At 51.2% G+C, this 15,222-nt stretch overlaps 1 protein-coding gene across 19 annotated transcripts in view; it reads right to left on the bottom strand.

Moving 5' to 3' along the window:
• ARHGEF10 (Rho guanine nucleotide exchange factor 10) overlaps positions 1–15,222 on the bottom strand; it is a 131,651-nt gene that overhangs the window by 62,402 nt on the left and 54,027 nt on the right. For 15 of the 19 annotated variants that reach the window (XR_011498907.1, XR_011498908.1, XM_070500140.1 and 12 more), the window contains 6 exons: positions 14,935–15,049; positions 11,733–11,839; positions 6,977–7,054; positions 6,529–6,708; positions 4,512–4,628; positions 2,568–2,660 (listed from right to left, as the gene is read on the bottom strand). Coding sequence is in view for 17 of the 19 variants with exons in the window: in XM_070500140.1 (XP_070356241.1) it covers positions 2,568–2,660; positions 4,512–4,628; positions 6,529–6,708; positions 6,977–7,054; positions 11,733–11,839; positions 14,935–15,049 (690 nt within the window). In the remaining 2 variants the exon portion in view is untranslated. The remainder of the gene's footprint in view (positions 1–2,567; positions 2,661–4,511; positions 4,629–6,528; positions 6,709–6,976; positions 7,055–11,732; positions 11,840–14,934; positions 15,050–15,222) is intronic. The other 4 variants (XM_070500149.1, XM_070500148.1, XM_070500144.1 and 1 more) reach the window with 1 other exon arrangement.

Here is a 15,222-nt window from a genome sequence, read left to right on the forward strand (position 1 = left end):
CGCGTGTCCAACAGCTTGGTCCTCGACCTCGCATCAGCCGCGTCTGTCCGTCCCAGGGCCCTCGGCGCCCTCAGGGGTTGGGAAGCGCGAGGTGGACTCAGAGACAGAGACCCAGGAGGACCCTCTTGTCCCTGCACTGCGTCCCCCCAGTGCCCCCGTAAACCCGTTTCCTGCCCATAAAAGGGGCAGCACCACCTCCCTCCGGGGCCCTCTGGAGGCCAGCACGATTCACCCCGGGGCTGTGTGCACTGTAGACGACGCCCCCGCTCTTCAGAATGACCCCAGGGACCAACCCGGGCCAAGCTCCCTCGCGGCCTCCACTTCTCTTCTCTCTCCAAGAGCCCTCCCATCCTTTCTGTCTAAAAGGATATATTTTGCAAAAATATCTGGGCCAAAGTTTGCTGTTATTTACTAACATTAAACAAAAGCTAACAAGCTAGATTAAAAATCATATCCAATTTTAATAAACTAAAAATAAAAAGTACTCAAGGGAGACGTGAAAACCCGACACTATCTGTGCTCTCACAGTCAGGACTTGTAGCAGCTGCCGGGCACCATGGGAACCAGAGCAACCCCAGCATGCGGGTGCCCATGGCCAGGTTTGCATCTGAACTCACGCTGTGCCATTGACAAGGCCATTCTGTCTCTGTTCTCGGTCCCCAAGGGATGAGATCTCTTGGCACCTGGGGGCGTGCCCTTGTGAGACTTAGCCCACTCACAGTGAAAGAAATGACTATCTAACTGGCTTCCTGAGGTCTTTCCTCCCAACCAAACGACGGCCTCCGTGATGCGAGGCCTGTCCCTCCTGTCGTTGATGGCTCCCTAGAAGCCGAGCGTCCTGCACGTGGCCAGAGCTTGGTCAATACTTGTTAATTGAGGGAATAACACACATTTTCTGGATATTTTGACTTTAGGAAAAAGACAGCTTTTGTTATTAACACCCTAATACAGGTTAACTGGACATACATCAGAAAAGGGGTGAGAAAAGAGAATACAATGAAAAATGACCTATGAGCTCACCAGAGAAATGGTGAGTATTAACATTTTCATGTGTATCCTTTTTCCATACTTTCTGACTACTTTACTCAAAAAGTGCATGTTTCACAGAGATTTGGTGGGTTACAAAAGAAACTGAAATCTCAAGGGAAGGGGACTTCACACAATTTCCCAAGTGCCAGTTTATTTCCAGGAGGACGTCACTGCAAACCTTTGATCATTTTAACAGTCAAAGTCCTCTGATCTGATGAGAAAAGCGAGCTGGGCCGTCCCGCGAGCCAGACACAGGACAGGCCATCACCTGCCAGCACTCCAGTCAGCTAAGAGCAGGCCTGCAGCTAAGGGGCAGACGAGGGGTCTTCGAGCCAGGGGGCAAACCATGCCTCACACGGGATGTGACACTCGATGCCTGCACTCAAAACCAGTCTTACCGCTTTTCAAACAACAAACGTCTCTAATTGAGAATTCCTAGTTTAAAAAAAATGTAGGATCTCTGGGAAAGTCTCTTCTCCAGGCTATGCCTCCCAGTCCTGGGACAGTTTGTCGACTGAATTAACGACTGACATAGTTTAACTTCACTCTCAGCTTCCTGAGCCTGCCGCTCCCATCCAGGCAGCTGACTCCAGACCAGGACCTGGATTCCAACAAGGGGGCTGTTATCTGCCTGCCGGCCGGGAGCCAAGTCCAGCCAACCCCCACCCCCACCCCGAGCATGAGTTCAGGTGCCCGGAACAGAGCTCCTCAAACCCTTGGAATTCCTTAGTCTCAGAGGTAAGAGGAACCCCTCTCCACCAGGCCTGAGTTCATGCTAACGGGGTGAGTCTTGGAGGATGGGGGCTGTGGCCAGGAATCCACCACGTGAGTGGAGGGCTGGAACTTCCAGCCCCACCCCCACCACTGGGGAGGGGTGAGGAACAAGGGGCTGAGTTCAATCACTGGCAGGCAACGATGTGATCAACCATGCCCGGCAGTGGACCCTCCTGGAAAACCCGAAAGGACAGTCCGGAGAGCGTCCGGCTTGGTGAGCAGGTGGCGGTGTGGGGAGGGTGGCGCCCAGAGAGGCCGTGGAAGCTCCGTGCCCTCCCCACACCGCGCTCTGTGCATCTCCCCAGGGAGGTTCCAGAGCGCATCCTTTAGCAGGCACCCGTAGCCCAGTAAGGAAAGTGCCTTCCCCAGTCCAGTGAGCCGCTCTAGCAAATTCCTGAGCCTGAGGGAACCCCAACTGGGGAGCCAAGCCGGACAGAAGTGTGGGTAAAGGGGTGTGTCTGAGGCGGGGCCCTCTCACGGGATGGAGCCCTCCAACTTGTGGGTTCTGACGCTATCCCCGGTTGTCGGCGTCACACTGAACTGAATGAGGACCCCTGGGGGAAGGTCCCCAGCCACATCCAGCAGGTCAGCCTCCCGGCAGAGCCCCCACCCTGGCCCTGATGGTCTGTGATGGGGGGAGACGTGGAGGCCTGAGAGCCGGCAACGGACCAGAGGAGACGCTGGAGAATGGACAAGCAGCCGCATTTCCAAAGGGCCGGGGGAAAGCGGGTGATGGCCCCAGGGAACCGAGCAGACGCGCGTACCTGGAGCAGCAGGATGAAGTGCGGGAACCTCTGGATGGGCTTCATCATGAGGCTGTAGAGTGTGGTACGGTCCGGGCTCGACTCCTCGCACTGCTGCGGGGAAAGGGCGCTCGCTCACTCGGGGTCAGGGCCGTGCCAGCCCCGCTCCCCGCCACGGTGCGCTGGAACCTGCCTCAGACACTGTCTACACCTGACAGAGCCTCAAACACACACTTCCATCGTCTGCATTACAGGCTGTGGCGGCTCGTTTCTGAACTGGAACCTGCGATCTGGTTTTCACTCGATGCTTTAAGAGCTGCCTCTGAGCACCAGGCAGTGATGAACTGACTTCACTCATGAATTGATTCCCTTTATGAATTGATTTCAGTCCTCAAAGGACTGAGTGAGTGTGTAAGATTCTACAACCACACGAAAATGCAGTTACTACAAAAAGAAATCCCCAGGATCCCAAACAGGAGTTGCACAGCCCTTAAAGGCAGCAGACCCTGTGCATGTGGGGCCAATGCTCTGTGGGGTCCTTGCTCGTCTTGTGAGGGGTAAACCTCTGCATGTGGAGGACTCAGGGGGCGGGGTGTTCTGGCCGAGGGGCCACCAGGAGGGGCTGCCAGGAGGGGCTATGGCAGAAGGAAGTCCCAGGGCCCCAGGCTCCTGTCCCCGAGTCCCCCCACCCCCTCTGAGCTCGGGAGATGATCTGTCAGGCGGCCATTCACAAGCCAGGCGGGGTCTCCAGCCACGGGAGCTGCGTGGTGGGGACACAGAGCACAGGCTAGCCCAGCGCGGAGGCGACGCAGCTGCCCTGAGGCCCAGGCCCTGGGGGGGGCCACGGGACGGGACAGGTCTCTCTTCCCATGGGGCCTGGCAGGTGGTGAGCTGGCGAGTGGGGCTGTGGTCGCCCCCTCTACTATTTTCATCTCTCATACTGTCAGCATCAGTGAGACCATAACAGACTCCTCACAAGAAACAAATTTAAAGATGGCTCCGTGTTTTCTTTCCCCCAAAAAAAGAAATGCTGTGACATCCAAGGGCCACAGAGTCCCAATCTCCCCCAATGGAGGGATCACTGAGTCACTCAGCAAACCGTGATCCCACCTACGTGTTCGTGCAGTAGCGTGAACCACTGTATTAATGAGAACGGGGCAGGGGGAGAAACACTTCAGCTTAAATAAAGCCTTATCCTCGGCAGGAACGTGTCCCTCTGCGCACTCACTGTGGGAGGTGGGAGCATCCAAGAATGCTACAGCTCAAGGAGCAGAAACACACTCTGGTCTGAAGTTTTCTAAAGCAAACTGAGCCTCATCAAATAAGACTCTGGGCTCCGTCGAGGGCCACAGGGTTGGAAAGGGAATTTTAATTTGGTTCAAACTGCAGCCAGCTCTCCTGTCATGTTCATGTCACAACTGCTGACAGGCAGCTGCTGACTAGGGATGCCCTGGCCCTGATTAAACACCACAGGGCAGCATCCGTTAGGGGAACTCTCCACAACTTCAGAGCAGACCTTGCTGAGGAGGGTGGGCAGCCCCTCGGCCTGACGTCGTCCCCCGTGGGCCTCACCCTCGGGGGGTCTGCTTACTGCTCTGCCTCACAGAGGGCTCCTTCCAGGCAGATTCCACAGCCTCTGTTTCTGTCGTTCCTAAGATTACGCTGCAGGACAGGAGGCAGAGGCAAGCTTCTTCGGGATCTGATCTGTCTATCTATCCATCTCGCGACACGCTTTTAAGGATGCGCAAATAAAGGTTATTGTCAAAAAGGTATGTTATAGGTAAAAGTTCATCTCTATTTCCAGTATTAAGCCAATACCGAGAGCACTCCTGGTACCAAAATCTCTTTAATAACACTAGACATTTGGAGGCAAGGTCGGGCAAAACTTCACTAGGAAGTATTTTGACACGGAACCTGTTATCAGAGGGTATTGAAACCCCACACGAAAAAGAACACAGTACTTACCTTTAAAAAGTCGAGAAAAGCCGGCTTGGTGGCGCACGTCTTCTTGAGGATCGCCACAGCTGTGCTGAAATTATTCACGTACTCACTGTACGCGTCCAGCACCATGGACTTGGAGAACTGAAACACAGGAGGAGACGGAGGAACAGAAATAATGCCGAATCCAGCGCTCCCTCGGCCCGGTGCAGGAGAAGACGTGACCCCGCCCTAACAGCCGCCCGCTCACGGCCACGCTTCAGGGGAGGACTCCGCGATGACTGTCTGAGATTTTGTCCTCTTTAACAAGCTTGTTAGGAATTGGCTAAGTGGCTGGTGGTTTCATGCTGCTGACCCCAGGCCACTTCTAGGCATCCTGTTCAAAAGCGTGGCAGCCTGGTTTCAGTTAAGGAATGTTCCTGACCCAGACGTGCAACGATGACGATTACAGACAAGCTTCACCCAAACCCTGTCACCCTCACCTCCTGCGGATTCCACCTCCAGGAAGGAATGTCATGCAGCCTGGTGTACGGAGGACGAGGAGCTTCCAATACTATGATGAGGAGGCCCCAGGACCCTTACAAGGAGGCCCTGGACCCTGTAAGGGGAACTCGGCACCCTGCGAGGAGGCCAGACACCCTGATGAGGAGGCCCCGGCACCCTGACAGGTGGGCGCTAACCATTCCTTGGAACTGAGGCAGGGCGGGAGGGGAGAAAACCGAGCTGGCCCTGCTTCTGCAGGCTGAGGGGCAGTGCCATGGACGGTCACTGTCCTCTCGTCCTAGAAACACAGAGGTTTCGAGAGGCAGGAACGTCCGCCTCACCCTGTGACCCTTCTCAGATTCCACACACTCTCGAGGACGAACGGCCACGTCCATGCGTAGCCATCAGGAGTGACTACCATTTCTAGAAGGGACGCTGTCATCCAAATTATATTAAAAAGATTTTTTTCTTGCATTTAGAAAAATGTTCCCAAGGAAATATTTAAGAAGAGAGTCAGAGTAAAAAAGCTGATGCTAACATATAAAATAACCAGAAAATGCAATAACAAAGTAAACATCCAGTATTTCTTTTCCATTTTTCATACAGATCCCTGAAGGGGATTAAAAAATATTTCAGTAAGAATTTTGTTTCTTTACTATGTTCAAAGCTGCCAGTAATTTTTATACTTCATCAAGCACGCATACAAATTACACAGGAGAAAGGAAAAGCCTGCTTCTATCATCAGGACAGCATTCGTTCAAGTACACGAACACAGAAAACTTTCAAGCTTCCATCTCCTTGACAGCATTAGTGTCAAACCAATTAGAGAATCCATTCTGTTTTATCCATCATCTTCATGTGGACAGACACTAACCAATATACGATACGTCTAACTCATGAAGGGACCAGAGATAGAATGACTCAAACTGCCGGATGCAGAAACAGCGCCGCTGGTCTCCAGGCAGCTGACGGGTCCCCCCGCTGGGAAACGGGAACGTGGTGGCTGCCCCCAGCTGCTCCCCAGGCATCCTGTGCCCCATAGAGGGACTGAGACTGTCTACACAACAAAACTCCAGGTCAAAGAGCACCAGGCTGAGGAAAAGACAGCTATCTTCCCCCCGCTGTTTTCCATTGTTCCCAGGCAGGGGATCAGGAAGAGAGAGGCCCACGCTGGGGGCGTGAACGAATGTTGGAGGCATAAAGGGACAACCTCACGACAGCCCTAAACACGCAGAGCACTGGCTCTGCCACGAAAAGCATCATCAGGTTGCCTGTGATGCATCGAGGTGCCACACAGTGCACGCTAGGGAACGTTCCAGACACATCCTCCCCCCGAGCCTCTGCACGTTTCTTTCTCCTTCCTGGATGTCAACCTGATCCTCTCCCCCTCCCCCGTGCACACCCTTTGAGCAGAGCACTCTGACTTCAGACTGGCCCTAAAGAGCACACTCCTGCTGGCCATCCCGGGAAGCTGCGCGGCTCGTGGCCAAGACACCGACACCCACAGGGAGAGATCCCAAGCAGGGCAGAGGGGCCTGGAGCGCACGAGAGCTCTGCTCACCGAGGCCACGAAGACGTCTCCGATGGTCTCCACGGCGTCCCACTCGGCCACGCGGCTGGCCAGCGCGATCTGGAACAGGCAGTGGCACTGCAGGACCTCTTTGATACGGTAGAACACCATCTTCAGCTTCCTCTCGCTCAGGATCTTCGGCTCCATCTCCGACAGCGGCTTCTCATATTGCTGAGAAAGAAAGAAAGATGCCACAGACCCTTCGAAGGGCAGAGAGAGGAGGATGGAGCCATTCACTGCTGTAACTTATGTTCATGTCAGAACAGATCATGTGACTTTTGACGTCAACAGACAGACACAAGACAAACGCTTCTGAGAGTTTTGCAAATTTGAGTATTTTAGGGTTCATATATATATAAACATATATATGTAACAAAAACACAATACGTAAAAATGCTAATAAGATCTGTGTGAATTCTGTAACATGACATTCAGGTACCTCCAAAATCCTTTTAAGAGCATCTACATAGTTCTTTTCACTGTCGACAACGGAACCCAGGATGTATCTTCTTACGACCTGTGAGGAATTTGCAAACACACTGGTAGGAAATTGCTTCAGAAAACGTAACAGACAAATTTTACTTCTATGTTGAACTTGGTCAAGAGATTTCTTTGTTTTTTGTTTTCAAAATAATAGGTAAATGAAACCTCCAAAGGCCTCAAAATAGTTTAAATGGTGTGTTAACTACAGGCACAAAACATACTTCTCCCATTGCTACATTACATTATTTACATTTTTTAAACCTCAAATTATAGACTATAACTACAGCAGGATAAGTCAAACTACAGCACTAATAACAAACCCATTCACTGATGGAACGATAATGAACTGAACTAACCGATTGTGTATGATGAGCCCAACGCCGAGTTACATGGTATTTCGTGTATAAATTAGTGCTGAAAACACAGTTCCAGCAAAGAATGCTATTAGCAACGCTTATCTAATAAAACCACTATTCCAAAGTTACGGAAGAGGAAAAGGCCTTCCGAAGGTGGAAGAAGAGAATTTTCTTCACGATTCAAACATACACCTATGAGGCTAAGAACACAGGGAGTAAACCACGGTCGGCATTTGGAGTGCAAACCCCTCAACCATCTGAGTTATTCGTATTTCAACACTGACCTCACTTTTTGTTTTGTTTCTCATTACAGAAGCACACGCAGGGACGAGTTTCTGGTCGTAAGACACCTGTTAAAGGCCAATGACCACACTTTGCACTTTCATCAAGGAACCTAACCACATTTGCAAGTTATTTTTGCCAAAAAATGGAAAATAGAGCACAAACTTACAGTAGAGTTGATTCTGAACCACACACACACACACACACACACACGGAACAGGTCCGGGCACCCCCCCACCCCCCCGCCCCCCCGCGCTGAGGGAACCGTTGTTACAGAAGCGGCAGTGCCACCTAGCGGTAAACACAGTGTTTGCCACAAAGGAAATTCCTCCAGTTAAGAACATTCCAGAGCAACTAAAATTTACAAAACACTATTGACAAGGGAGTGACTCTTTTCTTTACAAAAAGGACTATTTAATTTACAAAATTAAGACAAAATCAATCAACCCTTCTAGAACACTTGTCGAAGTGATATGTTTTAAAAAAGCACAGATGTGTCTGGGATTAAAAGACAAGCACAGAAGCTTGAACCCAGGGCCCCTCACCTGGAGCCCAGGACTCTGCATCCCTCTCTGGGGCACCTCACCGTGAGCCCTGCGTCCCCTGGTGATTGACGGGCACAGCTGAGCACAGACCCTCCACTCTAGAATGAGGGGGAGACCGGAACTGCAGAGGGTCAAATCCAGGCCGTCCTTTTTCCAAAGCTGAGATTCCCAGACACTTCCTCACATCTCCTGAGTCAGAATATTTGGGTCAAATCTAGGAATTATCTATATTTTTCAAAGTCTGGAGATGGTACTATTGTATCAGGGCAAAGGAGCTGGAATTGGTAAAAGACAGTTTAAAAATACAGTACGAAAATAAAACCAAAAAGTATCCCAGGTTTCCCAGCTCCTGCAGATCAGGTCAGACCCTCAAGGAGTCAAATTCAACATACGGGACTGGCGCACAAAGTGGGGATGGGAGGGGCGAGGTCCCCAGTCCTCTCTTCCTGGGAACCCCAGCGCCAAGGCTGCGAGGAGAAGTCAGCCCTGAAATGAGCTTGTCTGCAAAGCCATGTAAACCGGCCAGGAGAGGAGCCCCAGGAGGCAGTGATCAGCACAAAGGTCGAGACTGCTGCAGGAAGTCAGGCGAGAGGGCGGCGGCTTTCCCTGCACCTGGACCAGGGAGGCCGGAGGGCGGCTTTCCCTGCACCTGGACCAGGGAGGCCGGAGGGCGGCTTTCCCTGCACCTGGACCAGGGAGGCCGGAGGGCGGCTTTCCCTGCACCTGGACCAGGGAGGCCGGAGGGCGGCAGCTTTCCCTACACCTGGACAGGGAGGCTGGAGGGCATCAGCAGGCCGACCCGGGCATGGCCTCAGTAGAGTGAGGGCCAGGGTGCTCTGTCCTTTAGCATCAATGGCACATTTCTAGTCAACAACAACCCATGAAATCAAAGAGGGCTTTCTATTATTTTTCTCCCAAACAGAGCATGGAAAGAATGCCTGACGTGCTGCATTTGTTGTTACAGTGTGTTACCTTATTTCAATTTTGGAAGAGAAAAAATTAAAGAGCATTAACACCCCTGGTTTGACCTTTCAAGAGAGAACTCCCACGGAGAACACACACAGCTGCCAGGTGGAAAACTAATCTATGTGAATCAAGACCATAAGAAAGCAAGCCGGGTGGAAACACACGACCCAGCTATGGTGCACTCAGTGCTGACTGTGCCATGTGGGACGCCACAGGGCCCTCCACTGCATCGCTCACTGGATCTTCACTGTCACAACATAAGCAGGACAGAGGCAGGGAGGAATAATCCATTCAGAGAAGGAAAGTTGGGCTAAAAGAAATAACTAACTAACTGAACCCAAGGCCCCTAGCAAAGGGAGGACCTGGGGCTCCTGGGACCTGCCGGCTACCTTTCTTTTCTTTGTTTTTTTTTTTTTTGAGGAAGATTAGCCCTGAGCTAAAATCTGCCACCAAGTCTCCTCTTTTTGCTGAGGAAGACTGGCCCTGAGCTTACATCCAGGCCCATCTTCCTCTACTTTATATGTGGGACGCCTGCCACAGCATGGCTTGCCAAGAGGTGCGATGTCCACACCCGGGATCTGAACCGGCGAACCCTGGGCCCCCAAAGTGGAACATGCGAACTTAATCGCTGCACCACTGGGCCGGCCCCCCGCCTTTCTGAAGAGCTCTTTCCACACCACGACCCCTCACTGTCACCACCCCAGCTCTGAGTGGCCAGAACAGACTGGCAGGTGTGTGCATCTGTTAAGACCTTCCAGGCTCCAGACACCTGACCACTCTTGTCCCTAACAGACCCTTGAAGCCCCCACTCACCGCCCTGCGCGGGCAGCCTGCCTGCCGCCCACACAAGCGCCCGGTCCTTGGCGCGCTGCCCTCCTGCTACGCCCACCGCATCTCATCTGCACTTGCCACGTGGCCCGGAAGTGCTCTGTTTCACACCCCTACCACGACCCCAGGTCATCAGAGAAGAGGATCCACATCCCAAGCACAAGCACAGAGACCCTGTAAGAAGTCAGAGCCCCAAACAGCAAAAGAACGGGCCATGGAGCTACCCTAGTAACGTCAAGAGTGTTTTCAAGCCATCCATACCCCTTTTCAAACTCCTGAGGCTAAAGTGAGGTGGGTGAGCCATAAACTCAGGCGGCAAGCAGGGGGGGAGCAGGCAGACAGCACCAGCTTCTTCGTCTCTGAGAAAACTGTCACTAGCCCTTCTGCCCAGCATCGCAGCCCACATTACCCCAGGGAGCACAGCGAGGGCTGAGAACTCGAGCTCTGGACCAGAGATTTAGATCAGAAATTGGGCCCTACCCGCCCACCTGCATGATGCCATCCTGATGTTAACCTCCTCAGTGCCTCCGTGTCCTCCTCTGTGACACGTATGCGGACATGGAGGGGATTCACGAGGGTTCAATGAGAGGAAGCGTGCTGAGCACTCAGCCCGGGGCCGGCACAGGACGTAGACCGACAGGTGGTTATTACACCTGTCTGCCACCACGTCTCACGTGCAGACTCTCCCTCTCACTCCCCGACACGCTAGCAAACCCAATCCCTCCCTTCTTCTCTGCTTTTCTCTCACTAATTTCAACCCTGCCCTCTGGGTTCCCTCTTCAACTCAAATGAAGGGTAAGCTTCCTAGTCCAGCCTGACTGATTATCAACAGCATCTTTTCAACTTAGCTCTTCATCTTTTTAAAACTCTGAGCTTACCAATAAGTGTTTTTATGTTGATTTTCCTTTACTGATCTATTCCATATGTATGTATGCATGTTGTATGCATGTGTGTGCGTGCACCTATCTACATCGATCATCTACCTACATCATCTATCATCCATCCATCATCCATCTACACCGTTCATCTACATCTCTATCTATTCATATGTCTATCATCTATCTGTCTTTCATCCATCTACCTATCTACCTACCTATCTATCTCAGTCTCCACGATTTGCATCCTGCTGCCCATGTGGGAAAGAACTCAGACCCCACCCAACGAGCTTACCCCTCCCCTGAAGGCCCCAAACTCTGTAGTGTGCTCTTGTTCCTGAATTTTCTTTTCTTTTTACCCAAAGATAACCTAATGGAAACTACTGAATTTTCTTCCCTCTGCTACCTATTTTCAGAGATTAAGAAATTCATTCATATTAAGATAATTTCCTTAGTTGTTGGAAATCTCTATTTAATCCGAGTCACGCATTTTTCATACACCCCCCACTCACTGCCTCTTTGTAAAGACGTCCGTCAATAGGAATCAGTATAAGTAACTTTCACAGAGAATGTAAGTTCCACACATTTCTCACACTTACTCTGGGGGTGATACTCAAACTATTTAAGGACCGGACTGCCCAAGCCCCGGCCACAGCTGCTGACCAGGCCCCCAAGGCCCCTGCTGTGCCTGATGCTGACCTCTCATCGCTGGACCAGGAGAGGCCATGGGAGGGGCCTGCGTGGATGGAGGGGCTGGGAGTGTGGGACAGCACGTGTTCACCGGCATGTAAACATCCAAACGTTTTAACAGCCAGCACGGCTACACCGGGAAACAGTGCCCGCCAGCCCTGACGGCCTACCTGCTGCTGAGATAAACCTTCAGGCATGGGGGTCAAGACGGCTTCCGGGTGCCTGCAGTCCACATCAATGAACACGTTCTGCTCTTCTTCCAGGCCAGATCTGTGATCTTAAAGAAAGTCAGAAGGCACCAGTTTGACATCGAAATGATATATTCAAAACATTACAGCACAATGAAACAAGCTCTCAAATCCATGTTTGGGGAGACATTTCAATTTTCCATGTTTACTTTCCACCCAGCGACGATTCAATTGAAATTTTAACAAACCCAAGAAAATATCCTTCCCGTGAGCGGAGTATCTGTCGATACTTGAAATTTTCAATACTTGAAGTTTAACTTCAAAAGGCAGAGGTGTCATTTGAATACCTAGATGGTAAAGCAGAAATAACTACTCCAGTTTCTTAACCTACAAAATCTCACAATCAGAAACAGACAAGGCGGCTGAAAAGCAACACAGTAAATCGAGGAACATTAAGGGGACCACGTACTTCTCGTCTCTCTGTCCGCCTCTCTCACTGGAAATCTGAACAAGCACAGCTTCCCCAAGTCAGAAAGTTTAGACCAAAACTAAATTCAGGTTTAAAAATTTAGATGCAGCTAAATAAATTTAAAAATCCACAAAATATCTGGAAACCAGAAAAGCACAGGAAGTTTTAGGAAACGGGAGCCTGGAGATGATGTAAGCCAGGACCCAAAGCCCTGGCTGCACCGAAAAGGCATCTGAGGGGCTTTAAAAACTGACCGGTGTCTACACGCCTATCAGAGCGGCCAAAATCCGCAACACTGACAACAGCAGATGCTGGCGGGCAGGGGGGCAACAGCAACTCTCACTCATGGCTGGTGGGGATGCAGAAGGGTGCAGCCACTTTGGAGACAGTTTGGCAGTTTCTTATAAAACTAAACGTCCTCTTACCATCCAATCCACCAATTGCACCCCTCGGTATTTACTTGGTGTTTATTTCAAAGGAGCTGAAAACTCACATCCACACAAAAACCTGCACACAGATGTTTACAGCAGTTTTAGCAACCCAGATGTCCTTCAGTAGGTGGATGGATAAATAAACTGTGGTCCATCCCAGACAGTGGAATGTTATTCAGCGCTAAAAAGAAATGAGCTACCAAGCCATGAAGACATGGAGGAAACTTAAATGCATACGACTAAGTGTAGGAAGCCAGTCTGAAAAGGCCACACACTGTGTGATTCCAACTATGTGACATTCTGGAAAAGGCAAAACTATGGAGATGGCAAAAAGATCAGTGTTGCCAGGGGTTGAGGATAAAAAGGGATGAACAGGTGGAACACAGGATTTTTAGGGCAGTGAAAGTATGTGATACCGAATGTCATCATCTATTTCTCCAAACCCGCAGAACGTACAACACGGAGAGTGAACCTAGCGTAAACTTCCGGGTGAGGACGTGTCAGTGCAGGTTCATCAGTTGTGACAGATGCACCATCTGGTGGGGATGTTGCTAAAGGGGGAAGGTGTGCGTGTGTGGGGCAGTGAGTATATGGGAAAACTCTGTAGCTTCTCCTCAATTTTGTCATGAACTAAAACTTCTCTTAAAAATAAAGTTTTCTAAAAAAACAAAACGGAACCATCCACACCCCTCCCTGGGAGACTCACTGCTTGGTCCGAGGGGTGGGGAGCCTGGGCTCACGGTGCTTTTTAAAAGCTCCCAGTTCATTCTTTGATACCTCCAAGGCCACGAAACACTAATTTAGTCCGGTCTTACTGCTTAGGAAACTAAGGTCAGAGGGCTTAGGGACACACCCAAGAAACTGCTGCACCCCCCAACTGATCCCCCAGAGGCCTCCTCCTCTAACCCAGAGACAAATCATCTTAGATCCTCCTCTCGCTCTGGCCTCCGTCGGGGCTTCCAACCTGCCCCATGGGCCGGGTCCTGGGGGCCTCGTCAGCCTGCAGATCGGGGTCACGGGTCTGCAATGGGGCCCAAGTCAGCATTTCCGACCAGCTCCCAGGGCCCCAACCCCAGCCTCTGCCCCTCTCAGAATCTGCCCGAGCTTTAGGGGACAGGATGCATGGCCTCCCATGCATGCGTTCCTGCTCTGGGGGCCCCGGCATGCCGCCAGCACCTCATCACGGCACGCGTTTTTTTAGAACTCACATATCCACCTCCTTCACCAAGTTAGCCGCTTGGGGATCCTGACAAGCTTTCCTCTGTCTTGTTTTGAGAGGTTGAAGACTTCATTAGGACTAAAATTTCTTAAAATGGTCTAGCTAGTTTTAACTCCCATTACATATAGTCTTCCTAGGCCATTCCTTGAGGAAACACATGATTTTAAAGCCATTTACAAGTACAGTGATTAGCAAATGCTCCACTCCACCGAGCACTGGGTTTGCACATTAGACAAACAGCAAAGAAATGGGTTCTTAAAAGAACCAAGTCAGAGTCACGGTCCCCACACTTTCCAGCACCCTCTAAAACTAGCTACTCTGTAACAAATCAGTGCACAGAGACGTTCTCAGAGGTCAAACCATCCTTGGTTTATACCTTGTTGCCAACTTGGAACATGCCCAGACACCATCTGTCTTTCTGACATACAGACCGCACAGGCTACTGCCCTCTTAGATTTTTCAGAAACCTTGAAAATTCTGGAATCACCCCAAATCTTCCCGCTCCAGCAAAAAGGTTCCTGCTCAGAACATCACCTTCTTAGCCTAAGACTTCAGTTCTCGCAGGACAGCAAACAGACCTATGAGAGCTAGGGCGCTGTCAACACGTCATCCATGTCGTCCCCTGTCATGTTTTATTATGAAGAAACTTGCTGAGAACCCAGACTGACTGAGGTCCCGGGATTCCTGAGGGCATTTCAGGAGGGAGCACAGAGGATGACGCCCACCTTGGGACGGCAGGAGGGGCACCCGCAGAGAGGAGACAAGAGAAGGGAAGTCCAGCCCCTATGAGAATGCACCTAGTTTTCTGCTGCTTCTTGCACACGCCCCTCGACAGGCTGCCAACCAGCCCACAGTTGTGTGCGCCCTCAGCCTCAGGCAGCCAACCCTCCCCGTGTGGGTGGGGGTACCGAGCCAGAGGGCAAGGTCCAACCCCAGCGATGGAGCCGAGGACGCTCCGTGGAGGGTGTGCGAGAGCTGCTCCGGCTGCACCGTGCGCCACAATGTGCTCTGTGACAGGAGGACCCACAAAGCTGGGTCACCCACATGCCACTCGGGGCCACGGACCTTGAGAAATGAAAGACTTGGTCCTGATGAAGGAGCGGCCTCTCTTCACGGCGGCTTTCGTCTTCTCAAGCCCGTCTTTCGTGCCCTCCTTTGCAGCCTTCACGAGCTTTTGCATCTGTAAAAAAAACAAGGAGAATGTGAGAAGTGGAGCAGGTGGATAAAAATCTACTTTTTGCTTTTAATTTATTTTAAAAGAATACTGTCAAGTAGTTTGGCCTCGAAACATGGTCTGAAATTGGCTTTTTGACCTGGGAGAGCTCTCGTGGTTGCTGTGAGCCTGTCTGCGGT

This window comes from Equus asinus, chromosome 27 (genome assembly GCF_041296235.1).
Source record: "Equus asinus isolate D_3611 breed Donkey chromosome 27, EquAss-T2T_v2, whole genome shotgun sequence".
Lineage (NCBI taxonomy): Eukaryota > Metazoa > Chordata > Mammalia > Perissodactyla > Equidae > Equus > Equus asinus.